Source organism: Akebia trifoliata, chromosome 10 (assembly GCF_017979445.1).
Source record: "Akebia trifoliata isolate Shusen 1 chromosome 10, ASM1797944v1, whole genome shotgun sequence".
Classification (NCBI taxonomy): Eukaryota; Viridiplantae; Streptophyta; class Magnoliopsida; order Ranunculales; family Lardizabalaceae; genus Akebia; species Akebia trifoliata.
The window spans coordinates 6,343,435-6,356,301 of NC_141384.1; the positions used below are offsets into that span (position 1 = coordinate 6,343,435).

A 12,867-nucleotide genomic window follows, 5' to 3' on the forward strand; every position below is an offset into this window, starting at 1 on the left:
AAAGTTTTCTTTTTCTCATTATGGGTAGGAGAGAGAAAATGGCATTAGGGGCGTTAGCCAAAAACTGCATCATATCATCAAAATTCAAAATGATTATTTAATATCAAAAGCACAAAACCCAGTTGACTTGGCCGAGTTTTATTAACTTAGATGATATTTTCACCATACAGGATGAGTCATCTTGGAACTCAGACAAGGCAACGTGACAGATGATTCACATCAACTATCTCACATGGTCACTCGAGACTGTGATGACTTGCCTGATCATCTTGATCTTGAATGAGTTTTAAAAAGAAAACTTGAACGAGGCAATATTGTGATGGATGATTCACATAAACTATCTCACACAGTCACTCGAGGCTGTGTTGACTTGCCAGAGTCATCTCGATCTTTAATGAGTTTTAAAACCATGTATTGCGACACTTTCATAGGGTTTGAGTGGATAAATCAATAATATGGTATTAACGTTTGGACCCTTCGTCTTCAGCTAATTAATAATCATAGTGGGTATGAACCCTTTACCAGATAGAATCATTTGAACATCCCCTTTTAATGAATAATACAATTACTCATTAGATATATCATTATTGCTTTTATGCGGTATACAGTGCAAAGCCTACTTGTCTGATTTGAGTTGAGCCTATCATTCTTTCACGTACCCTTTTGAGTTTAGCAAATTACTCCCTTTGTTTTCTCTTACTCATTTGATTACTAAGCCGTTCTTCTTCGATAATTCATAGAGAGAAACCAAATCTATAAAATACATACCAATGAACTTTGGATTTTAAGATTTACTTCACAAAAGCTTCATGAAATATCTATTTTCGATTGGATTGCAATTATTACTAATCTTGAATAACATTCCATACTTTTGTAATCCTACATTTAAATGCTTCTTAGGGTATGGATTCATAGATGTTTACAATCATCCAATGTAAAACTCATGCATGTATAATTGATTTAAAGATCATACTTAAAAGTCTATAAGATACAACTATACGACTTTCACATAAAAGTGACTTCCAAAGAGTTATTTTTTTCACACACAAGTAGGTACATCCTTCACCACAACTCATACAACAAGACATTCTTTAATCTACCTATAAGAACTAGAGCTGTCAATTGGCCGAGGAGGGCCTGGGCCAGGCCACAAAAGGCCGGCCCCAAACTTGAGCCCGACCCACTGAAAGCCCTAATTATTCGATTTATATATTATTCTCCTTGTAAAGTGGCTCCGCGGTGAGAATAGACGACGAGGTGAGAACATTCCCATGTACCTCGGTGAAGCTAGACCATTGATCGATCGATAATCAGACATGATGAAACCTTCCCTCTCCTCTCGTGGCAGTCTCACAGTGGGCCCATTGAATGTACTCCATTTTACCAATTTGCCAAACCACCACTTGGGCTTCCTTGAACCCTTTGGGCTTGGGCTTTTGTTCATTCTGTCCTTCAAGTATTCCTTCACAGCTTTCAAACTTTGCTCTACTATCTCCGGTGGAGGAGACACAAGTGGGTTCCCTTCAACACTAAGCTTATTTAGCTTCTCAAGTAATCCTATCGAATTGGGTAAAATAGTAATTTTGTTGTAACTTACGTCCAATTCCACAAGAGAGATGAGATGGCCTATGGAGTCCGGAAGGGTTTCGAAGTACTGGAAATTTTGGCTCACGTTGAGGACTTCGAGGTTGATTAGATTCTCTAGGCCTTCGGGAAGGAATCTAAGGCAGTTAAGGCGCACGTCTAAAATGCGCAGGTGGGTTAAGTGGGATGTCGTGTTAGGAAGAAAGTAAAGTTTGTTTGAGTTGACTGAGAGCCTTTGAAGGTTGACCAACTCGAATCCTATGGTGTCTGGAAGCTTCTTCAATTGGTTGAAGTTGGCATCCAGTTCTTCAAGGGACCTGTACGAAATTCAATAAATATTATCCGAAGTATCTAAAATATCCTATGATTATAAGATAAATCACCAGAGGTCTTTCCTTTGAAAATAACTAATGATAAGACTGACGCCTTAAAACATACGTGTTTTATACGTATGGCTGACGTGGCAAACGCACATAACCATTGATATTTTCTTAGTAAATCTAAAAAAAAAAAAAAAACAAATCTATGGTTCTATGCTCTTGCCATGTCATTTATATTCAAATCGAATACTTTTTAGCGTGTCTTTTGTCACGACTCTTTGAAACTTTAGTGCCAGATTAATGCTAAGAGTCGTGGTAAATTGATACCTTCTATATGTTCTTTGACGTGGTAGTGCATCAAGTCACAAATTTTTTTCTTCGAGATGCATAAGGAAAAAGATCTAAATTAATAATAATTTAATGCTTCTTTTTCAGACACTCCCTGACATGGTATTTACATAATCATAAATCTTTTACTTGTGTATCCCGAAGCAAAGGATCTATAATTCTGCGACCGGGGAATTTGAAAAAAAGAGCGTTATCTATGATTTTATGCACAGTCTTATCAGAAAGTGTACAAAGAGTGCCAAATTTTAGAGAGTTTTAAAGAGTCAATATATCATTAATCGTTAAAATAAATCGAGGTGCTACGTCTCTTATAGACATTAGAGATATTATATTTTCTACCTCATTAAAGTCATGCATCATATCCAAATAAGCGGTGGTGTTATGTCTCTTATAGACTTCAGAGGTCTACGTAGAATATTTCTTCCTCATAAAAGTCATTCATTGGGCCCACCAATCTTATCTGTGTGGTTCCAAATCTTATAACACAAATTGGCTACTTTGACGAAATTTTAATTTAAGAATAATGCTGGAGTGACCTTAAAATTGAGCTCAATTCACACTTTGCTGGTGTGGAGGTGTGTATGAAACTATTGATGAGTGAAAAGCAGCTATGGTTATGTGCGCACCTGCTCCATGTTAGGAAAGTGTGAATTGAGGTCACTACATCAAGACTCTTAATTTAAATTATCAGATCCATGAATTTATCTTATGTGATTTCTAATAATTTTCTGATCAATTATTTGATAAAAAATATATGTATATAAATACCTTCTTGTAATTTAATTGGGTCCACTACTTCAATAATTTTCAAAATATCCTTTTTTAGGTTTATTATACAAAAGACAAGAAATATCTTTAGAGAGAGATATTTGTGTGTGAGAGAGAGGGAGAGGGCTAGACCTGCAATTCTCCAAAGTTTTGGGGAGGGATTGAAGAAGGTTGCCAGATATGTTCAAGACCTTGAGTTTTGATAGACACCCAATAGAGTTTGGAAGAGATTTAAGCTGGTTTGAGTGGACGTCCAACACCACTACGTTTAGCAATCTTGCAGTCAGAGCCTCTGGTATAATCTGATGAAGAATAAATATTCAGAAAAAAAAAAAAATTAATGAGACGGAAAAATAGGATTCTTAGAGATCAGTGCTGTTTTCCTTGGGAATGATATAGGTTTTATAGGGATACATTTTTAAGGAGATCTCTTAGAGCATAAAAAAAATCCAATATCTACTTAATTGGAGATAGAAATATCTCTAAATAAAAACAGCAACCGAAACCAGATGTTCTTATTCTCTACTAAATCTGTTCATGTAGAGAGAGAAATAAAATAAAATAATAATTCAGATACTATTACACCATGGAGCTAAGAGAGAGAGAGAGAGAGAGAGAGAGAGAGAGAGAGAGAGAGAGAGACCTAAAATAAAATAATATAAAAACGAAAAAATTCAGATACTATTACACTATGGAGCTTTTTCACACACACACACGCACAGAGAGACAGAGAGAGAGAGAGAGAGAGAGTAAAAACAAAAATCCCACATATTATTTTGTTTGGAAATATTGGATTTAGAGGAGATATAATACCTCTAGATTGTTATTGGAAAGATCTAATTTGTGAATGATAGTTAAGTTTAGAGAGTTATTTGGAAGAGAATCCAAAGATAACCCACTGAGATCCACCACTTCTTCCACCTCTCTTTCTCTTTCTCTTTCTGTTTCAATCAATCCTCCTCTTCTCGTCTTCGCTATTTCCATCGCCATTTGCTCTTCGGACATCATCATTACTTCTTAGAATTCCACACGCACACAGATGAATGAAGCTAAGCTTTATATGTTATTGGAAATTAAAAACTAAAAATAAAAATATCTCGCATACGTGTACGGTTGTACCTTTATAATGACACGTGTGAATGACGTAAGCAGAGTGGTCTACCGTAGAAGTACTAGCCGTATCTAGGATTACGTGTCCACGCAATCAATTTCAAAAGTCAACGTAACTTTTTGGGCTTGGAACGATTTTCTTTGTAAAATTTCATTAACTTTGAAATTTTGGCCCAGCCCTTGGTGGGCCGAAACTATTAAAATCATGTTGATTGGCTATTAATGGCCATTGACTTCATATTTATGGTTTGCGTACGAAAAAAATGCAAATAGGGTAAAAGAGTCCATTTCATGGTCAATGAATCAGATGGGTGTATGACGTGTTAGTTTTGATTGGTGGGCGTGTGGACTATTTTACATACTGTAGATATGATTATGGCCCACCTTCAGTTGCTGCATGTGATTGCTAAGGCCTCCCTACTTGGATGAGTTATCGCTCAAGTCTAAACTCTAAACAAACTAGAGGATATAAATGGTTTGAGTCGCGATATTCTGACTCGAAAGTTTTCACTCGTTTTGTACATGGTTGACGTGGTAAGTGCACAAAATCATAGATCTTTTTCATTGGGATACACAAGGAAAAGATTTATGGTTCTGTGCACTTGCTATGTTGATAATGAAATTTTTTTGAGTCAGATTATCATTAGTCGAATGGTTTTCATTTTTCAAACCGAATATCTTGAATGAGTCAATAGTTTTTATTGGACTAATTTAGAAGTGCCCCCACGTATTTTGGTTAGTATTAGATGGTTCCTCATGTTTTCAAATTGTTCCCTTGGCTTACTTTTTGTCTCAAAGACTACACACTAAATGACGTCTTTAACGTCTAATTTCTAACAATAAGGAGTAAGTCTAGCCTTACTAATTTAGAAGATTTAAAATCTTATTAAAAGTGGTTGAGCATACCTTGTGCCATCTAAAACAATGATCAGAGGCAACATGGATATAGAGGACAAATTTTAAGTATTTTTTTTAAAAAATAAATTAAAAATAAATTATTTTTATCATTAAATTATAATTTTGAATTTGAGAATTCAGTGGGCATTCATTAGTCGTCCATTTTGAATCAAATAATTATTTATTTATTTATTTTTTGAATATTTTGTTTATATATATTAATGAAATCTAGAGGGCTGTGCTTTTAATTACTAATGCGGTAATTCATTTGAGCTCAACAAACCTTAATGAGATTTGAAATCTTGCTAAGTAAGGAAGTGTTTTACCTCTTGATTTTTCACAAAAAAAATCCATCTTCTTCAAGTTCTTCAACTTTTATGAGAAATTATTTTTAACCCATTCATCATCTTGTATTTATCATTTTGAACCTTATTTTAATCTGTTGTAGAAAACCCTTGACCCAAAATTCATAGCTTCTACTTCTCCAAAACTTCCGTCTCGTTATTGAGATTAAACCCTTGACCCAAAATTCATAGCTTCTACTTCTCCAAAACTTCCATCTCGTTATTGAGATTTGAAGGTTGAAGAAGATAGAATTTTAAACTAAAAGTAATATAGATGAGGAAAAAAGATTTTTACTCAAGAAGTTGATGAAGACAACCAGATTAGGGAAAATCCATCTTACGACTCCAAAAATCCTATTTTAAAATTGAAGTGTGAAGGTTGAAGTGAATAGAATCTCTTAAGGTTGAAGACGGGGCTGAAAAAATTGTCGTAAGGATGTTTTAATCAAAGTTTTCAACCTATAGATAATAGTCTTTAAGTTTGAAGATAGAATCTTAAGGTTGAAGACATGGTTGGAAATATTGTGGTACCGGTGTTTTATTCAATATTTTCAACTAACATTTATTAATTAAGACAACTAATTTGATCATTCATCATTAGTTGTAATTTGGCTCCTCTTACTCTGGTCACACTGATTCACAGTGGACCCAACAATATACAGTCTGACTTTGATTCTTGTAATTTTATCTCATCTTATATTTAACAATTTCATAGAACAATTTAAAAATATATAAATATTATTCAAACTAATTATTCATTCTACTTTACGAAAACTAAAAATTAAAAAAAACTAAAAAAAAAAAGTTATGCTGGAATGACCTCAAAATTTACCTCATATCGCACTTTCTGAATTCAAGGTGTGCATAGAATCATATGTGCTTTTCACTCGTATCTCAATGAAAAATATCTATGGTTTGTAAAGACCTCCTAAGTCACAAAAGTACGGAATGAGGTAAATATTTGATGTCACTTCAGCATTATTAAAAAATATCTAGACTTTAATAAACTCAAAATTCAATGCTATGATTGGGATTAACATGAATCTCAGTAACACACATCTTTACAATACTTATCCCGAGGATAAATCCCAATAGTTGGATATTTTGTTTATAAGGTCAAGTTACAATCTGATTTTTTTTAGATCTGCTATTGGTTATTTATTACATCCCAATTAAAAATAAATGAAATACCGATGAGTCACTCCTTTCGGATAAAGGTGGGTTGGGATTCATTGCTAGGAATTCCCCAGGAGAATTAGTATTTGCAAGTTGGACGAGTACGGAAGAGAAAGACATTATTTTAATTGAGCTTCGTGCCAACTTAGAAGCAATGCAATTTGCTAAAAGCAGGGGCGGAGCCAAGATTTTCTTTTAGTTGGGGCAAACTCATAGTTAATTGGAGGGAGAGGGGGCAAAAATTGGAGGGAGATGAGGTTAAAAGGGGCATATCAATATAGTTCAAAATGCAGGGGTATCTCGAATTTAAGCATAAATTCAATGGTATCTAAAATGTCCAAAAAAGTTGAGTGGGGACATTGCCCCCAATGCCTCCTTACCAGCTCCACCCCTGGCTAAAAGAAAGGGATACACTCACCTTGTTGTATGCTCAGATTCTTTTTATTTTATTAAAAACATCTCACATAAAATTGAAGGATCTTGGAAGTATATGGAAACAATCAAGGAAATTCAGTCCTCGTCAACTTCCTTTTGAACATGTGCCTTTGAATTCCTTTGGTGTGAAGTTAACTGGGCTGCTGGTTTCTTAGCAAAACTTGGGGCTTTTGGGGATTTTTTTTAAAAAAATAGAGGATACTTCAAATATTCTTTAAGATCTGACGAGAATATTGATCGAAGATTTATGATGTAATTATTATCGTTGAGATCTTGTAATAAGGAAGGGGCCCTTCAACCCCAACTTATCAATCAATAAGTATCAATAAAAATTCTCTCTTTCTCTCTCTCTCTTGCTTAGATATATATTCGTTAGATTTAGGATTTTATATGAGCCTAATCTTAATTGTAAATGACTTGAAGTTGTTTGAATGTGTTATAATACTTAGTGATGTTGAAGTACTAATAACTTGAAATAGGCATTTGTAGTGTTTGAATGGCGTGTTTTAATCTTTAATTAAGGTGTGATAAAATAATTTGAGAAATTAAGGTGCTAATAGTGGCTCTTTTTTTTATTTTCATGAATAGAAATAAGGGTTTTGTTAACATATGCCCTAGCGGCACACATTAACACCCATTAAATACACTTCCAAAATTTATTTTCCTACAAAAAATGTTCTCAATTTTTTCCTATAAAAAATACTCTTAAATGCTTATTTCTAATGTGTATTTTATGCATCTTGACATATGTCCTTAGGGCACAGGTTAGGGATTTGATATCTTGTGGAAATAAATTGTCCCAAATAGAATGAAAATCGTTTTGCATGTATTTAGTGCAAGCAAGGAAGACATGATTGGTCATGAAATAAGTGGCTCCTACATTATCACACCAAAGAGAAGGTGGCTTAGCTAGAAAGATGCCTAATTCACCAAGTAGTGATTGGAGCCAAGTTAATTCTGTAGTGGTACCAATCAAAAAATAAATAAATTTTGTAGTAGTATTGACAATTGCACGATACTCAGCCTCAGTACTAGAGTCGCTATTTGCAATATGCTTACAACTATAAGCAGATCACAACTTAGATCAACAAAAATGTACTTAATTACGTTATCTAACGATAAACCATATTATTGACACAAACAACAACTAACAATTGATGATTCATTCTAAGTTTTCTCTTTCTACAATTATCCCTAAATTAGAAGGATAGGGGATTACAAACAGGATCCCATGTGTGAACGAACTCCCCAAGTTTCTACTTGCTTTTCTCACCCAAAAAATAAAAATAAAAAGCCTTCAAGAGAATGATAAACATCTTGACATGTGAATTAGGAAAAAAAGCTCCTTCTATGACTTGTTGATATATAATATTAGTTTGTGAAGTCTTACTTTCAACAAAATAAAGTAGATCAACATTAGGTTATGTCCTCATTCACGTGTTATATGGTCACACATCCCTCCATTGAATCCACTTTGACCCCACCCCACCAAACACGTTACCCTCTACCCACCAATGTATCACCATGGTCTTTTGTTTAAATGTCAACTAATGACAACATCTTACAAGCTAAGTTACATGGATTTTCTCAAAAAATACTCATTAGAACAAGCTAAGTCCACTAACTTGGGCCATAAATAGCTCATCTTCTTCTCAAGGATTAGGTGCCATAGTTTCTCAAGTGCAAGGGTTTTGAGTTGGTAGTGAGGCAGTCCCTTGTGACAAGGATCTTATCCCTTTTCTTCCTAGGCTCAAGTGACTTCCTCACCACCATCCCAAAAACCTATACATGTACACACATGGGCAAGACTAGGAAGATTGCCAGGTTGACTCGGCTGATTCAACCCAGATAAGGTAGGCAAGGGGTCATCCCCAAGTTGACTTTGATTGTTTTTGTAGCAGTTCACATCCCTGATGTCAGGTTAGGGTATTGATTTTGGGAAGAATATTAGTCACAGAGATAAGTTCTTAGCTGAGTCACTTGAGTGGGCCGAGTTGTTGTTAGACAAAGGTGATGAATAGTAAACTTCAAAGTTAACTTAAAGATTAATGCTGAAGTGACTCAAAGACTAGACCTCACATCTTACACCCTGACGTGAAAGTGTATGGAATCATAAATTATTTTTCTTGTGAGATGAGTGAAAAACATCTATGGTTCCTACCACTTTCACGTCAAGATGTGTGATATGAAGTCTAATCTTGAGGTCACTCCAGCACGACCCTAAATTAAAACTAATCTTTGTTTGTCTTTTTTTTTTTTTTTGAGTAATGATAATTAGACTCCTCATGTGTCATACTCAATCGACTTTCCAGACTTGGGATGTGTCAGAACCATAGATTTTCTTTCATTAGGATACACGACTACACATATTTATGGGATGTGAGCTTGTGTATCCTGAGGCATAAAGTTTATGATTCTGACATACCCCACATCCTAGGAGTCGATTGAGTATACCACATGGGGGAGTCATATTATCACCGCTTTGATTTTTTTATTTTTTATTTGTTTAGGGGTGAGTGTGGAGTACGTTTGCTTACTTATTTTTAATAGCTTTTATTAGAAAGGCTTGATGCTGGCTTTAAATTATTATTATTATTATTTTCATTTCCAGTATTCTTTATAATTATGTGGTCAAGCAATCAAATGCATGATTCAAACAATTTATAAGGCCCACCATTCTCATCCTCTTGTAGGGAATAGTTGGGCCTCCGGGACCTAAGATGATGACATATGTTACCTTGAGATACGAGACAATTAACTGAAATCTTGAGGGAGTCTAGCAATAAAGGGCCACTCGAAAAGTTAACCATGACAAAGAAACTGATCCAAGAACCATATGATTAGGGGAAGCTAAAATGAAGGGATAACTAACTCAAGGGTTAGGGCTGTCAATTGATCAGATCATACCCTAAATCCGATAAGTTTGGATCTTGATCGAGGATTTGGGTTCCTATAAGGTTCCTATCCAATATGATAAACTATGAGAAATATATAAGTTATATTATATATTCTGTTTAAATACGGGGAAAATTACTAAGAAAATAATTTATTATTTATTAAAAAAATAACGATTTTTAACTATTTTTTTATCAAAAAAAATACTAACCATATCATTTGACCATCGGTTTTATAAAAAAAAAATTCCAAAATTACCCTCTTATTATGTACCTACCTTTAAATTTTTCAACATGTGAATCCTGCAAACCCATCGTTGTGAGGAAGTATTCCCTTAAACCCTTATTTATAATCGAAAAAATGATCGTTTAAATTCAGAAACTCTAAACAGACGGTGGTACGACCTGGTTACTATTTAAAGAAAAAAAAATTGAAAGACATTATTTTTTTGATAAATAATAATTAAATAATTATTTTTAGTTAAATATGAAAAATATTTGTCTATAAATCGGGTTTGATCCGATCTAATTATTATTAGATTGATTTTGGATCCTAACATTCAGATATGTTAAACTCGATCCAACAAGAGTACCTGGTACACCAATGTTTATCTGATCAATTCTTATTGGATTGGTCCCAAATTGACCCAATCCAAGCCAAACTCAATCCATTCAAAACCCTATTGGATTTATGATCCTAAAAATTATAAAATAAAGAAAAAAAAAATGGAGCAATTTGGTTTGATAAATAATAATAGCTTGTCTTTGAAATTCAAAAAGTGAGTAACATCCCCTTGATTCTCTCCATTTTCAAATTCAAAATATGTAATCATGATTGATTTTAGCCCTTGTAAATCTCCTCCTAGTATCGCTTACAACCTTGGTCTTGATGAGGATGATTTTCTTACTCTCATTATGAATGGAGTTGGACATGCTTATGAGGTTACTGTTTGTTAATTCTGCACATACACCCATCTCTCCCTTGATGACCTTTTTGGACTCCTCTTGAGTCCTCAAATGCATAACTCAAAATCTGTTTATCTTATATTGAGTGAGTTGAGTGTTTTTGTTTTTGAGGAGTATACAAATGATGTTTTTGGGTTTCATCCCAACAACCCATCATCTTCAATCTCACTAAAATCAATATATTTCTTATTCTTATGATTTTAAAGTTAAAGATGATAGAATCTTGAGGTTGAGGGGTAAATTTTTTACCTTAGAGGGTGAAGACGATGGATTTATAGGGAAATCTAGAGGTTTTTAATTTGTAAATGAACAATTAAAGTGGATTGAGATCCATACACTCATGAAAAATGACTCGCATAAAAACACGCAATCTTGGCAGTTAGAACTAAATATACAATGGTTAGGATTTACTCTAAACATACATGTTTTAATCTCGATCATTGGATTTTATTCTTTTTTTGAAGTCGGGATTATGTGTTCTTATATGAGTCATTTTCATGTAAAATAGTGTTTAATAAGATTTTTAAAGAAGAAGAATGAAGATAATTTTTTTTATTATAGATTCTTTCAAGAAATACTCGAGGTTGAAAAAGATAAATTGAAATGAGGAGTAGCTTGATAAAGGCAGAGTTTGGAGTTGAGAGGGTTTCGAGTTAAAAAAAAAAGAGAGAGAGAGAGAAAAAGAAAGAATACAATCAAAGCCTTTTTGGAGGGAAGGATTAAACAAGTTCGCAATTAATCAGAAAATCATCCATTTAAATAGTTGGTCCCTTATTCAGCTAATTTCCATTAATAAATAATAAAAAAAACAAAATTAATAATCCAAATTTTTTATCTTTTTTGATATTAATTAATGGGTTGGGCTCCATTCACTCTTAAGAATGACTTATGAAAAAAACACATGATCCCATCCCTTTAAACACAAAATCTAATGATTGAGATTTATGAGTATCTTGATAATACAAATCTCGGAGATATTCATCACGGGGATAAATTTCAATTATTGGATTTTGCATTTAAATGTTTTTTTGTTTGAATCATTCTTGAGAGTCAAGTGATCCTGACCCTTTTAGTTACTATAGAGTGCTTGTTATTAGTTTGGTTTGGAAAATATGGGGGAGAAAACTAACTTGAAAATTTTAAACTATTGCTTTCTAAATTTTAACCCTTGGATTAAGTCGAATCTCAAGGCACATACAAGGTTAAAAAAAAACCCCTTTTTTAAAGATATTGTTCCATATGACTTGTGATGCGTAACATATGTATCTATCGTTCAGATTTATGGTGATGAAGATTACTTGGTTTGACTTAAGAGCACTGTATCAAATGCGTCTCTTTCTGTAAAACCCTAGTGCAAACATGAAGAAAGACCCCACATTTCTAGTTATATCTTCCCACTTTATTAAAAACTAGTATTAATCTTTACAGCTAAAACACATCAAACTTAAGACTTACTAATTGCAGTATTATGGTTAATATAACATATGGTTTCTCCTTATTAACTTTAAATACATTTACTCGTAGTAATCTGGTTTGGTAGTGAAGCAGCCCCTCCTCTATCTTTCTCCTTCTCTATCTCTCTACCATTTTATTGATTATCACTTGCCCATAAGCTTCTGTTTCTTGCAATGAAAAGCTTTTTCTTCTTGTTGATCGTCATCTGTGAAGGGCTTCTCCATCTCTTAAGTTTCTTAACTTGGTTTGGTTTACTCAAAGAATCCAAGGGTTTGAAGAGTAACACTGAGAGAAGTGAAAGAAGGGTTTGAGTATTTACTTGACTTGTTTGTGTGTTTATATTAAGCAACAAGAGCTTAAATAGATGATTGGTACATTGTTTATGAGGTTGTGATGGGATTCAATTTCCACTAACCTTGAGTGGGAACTTCATCACCCCACAAGAATAAGATATGTTTCAAGTGGCCATTCATATTTTGGCTAATATCATTGAAAGATATTTGTTTTTAATTATTAATTAAGGTATTTAGCTAAATGGAGATACTATTAAGATCAATTTGTGATGTTGAA

The 12,867-nt window shown here is 33.6% G+C and overlaps 1 protein-coding gene across 1 annotated transcript; it reads right to left on the reverse strand.

Annotated features, from left to right (window-relative positions):
• Positions 1–910: 910 nt before the first annotated feature.
• On the reverse strand, positions 911–4,060 carry LOC147392984 (plant intracellular Ras-group-related LRR protein 6-like). The gene is made up of 3 exons (XM_086457116.1): positions 3,834–4,060; positions 3,153–3,322; positions 911–1,901 (listed from the first exon to the last, which is right to left on the reverse strand). The coding sequence occupies exons 1-3, from the start codon at positions 4,029–4,031 to the stop codon at positions 1,193–1,195; spliced, it is 1,077 nt and encodes a 358-aa protein (XP_086313242.1). The 5' UTR covers positions 4,032–4,060; the 3' UTR covers positions 911–1,192.
• Positions 4,061–12,867: the final 8,807 nt, after the last annotated feature.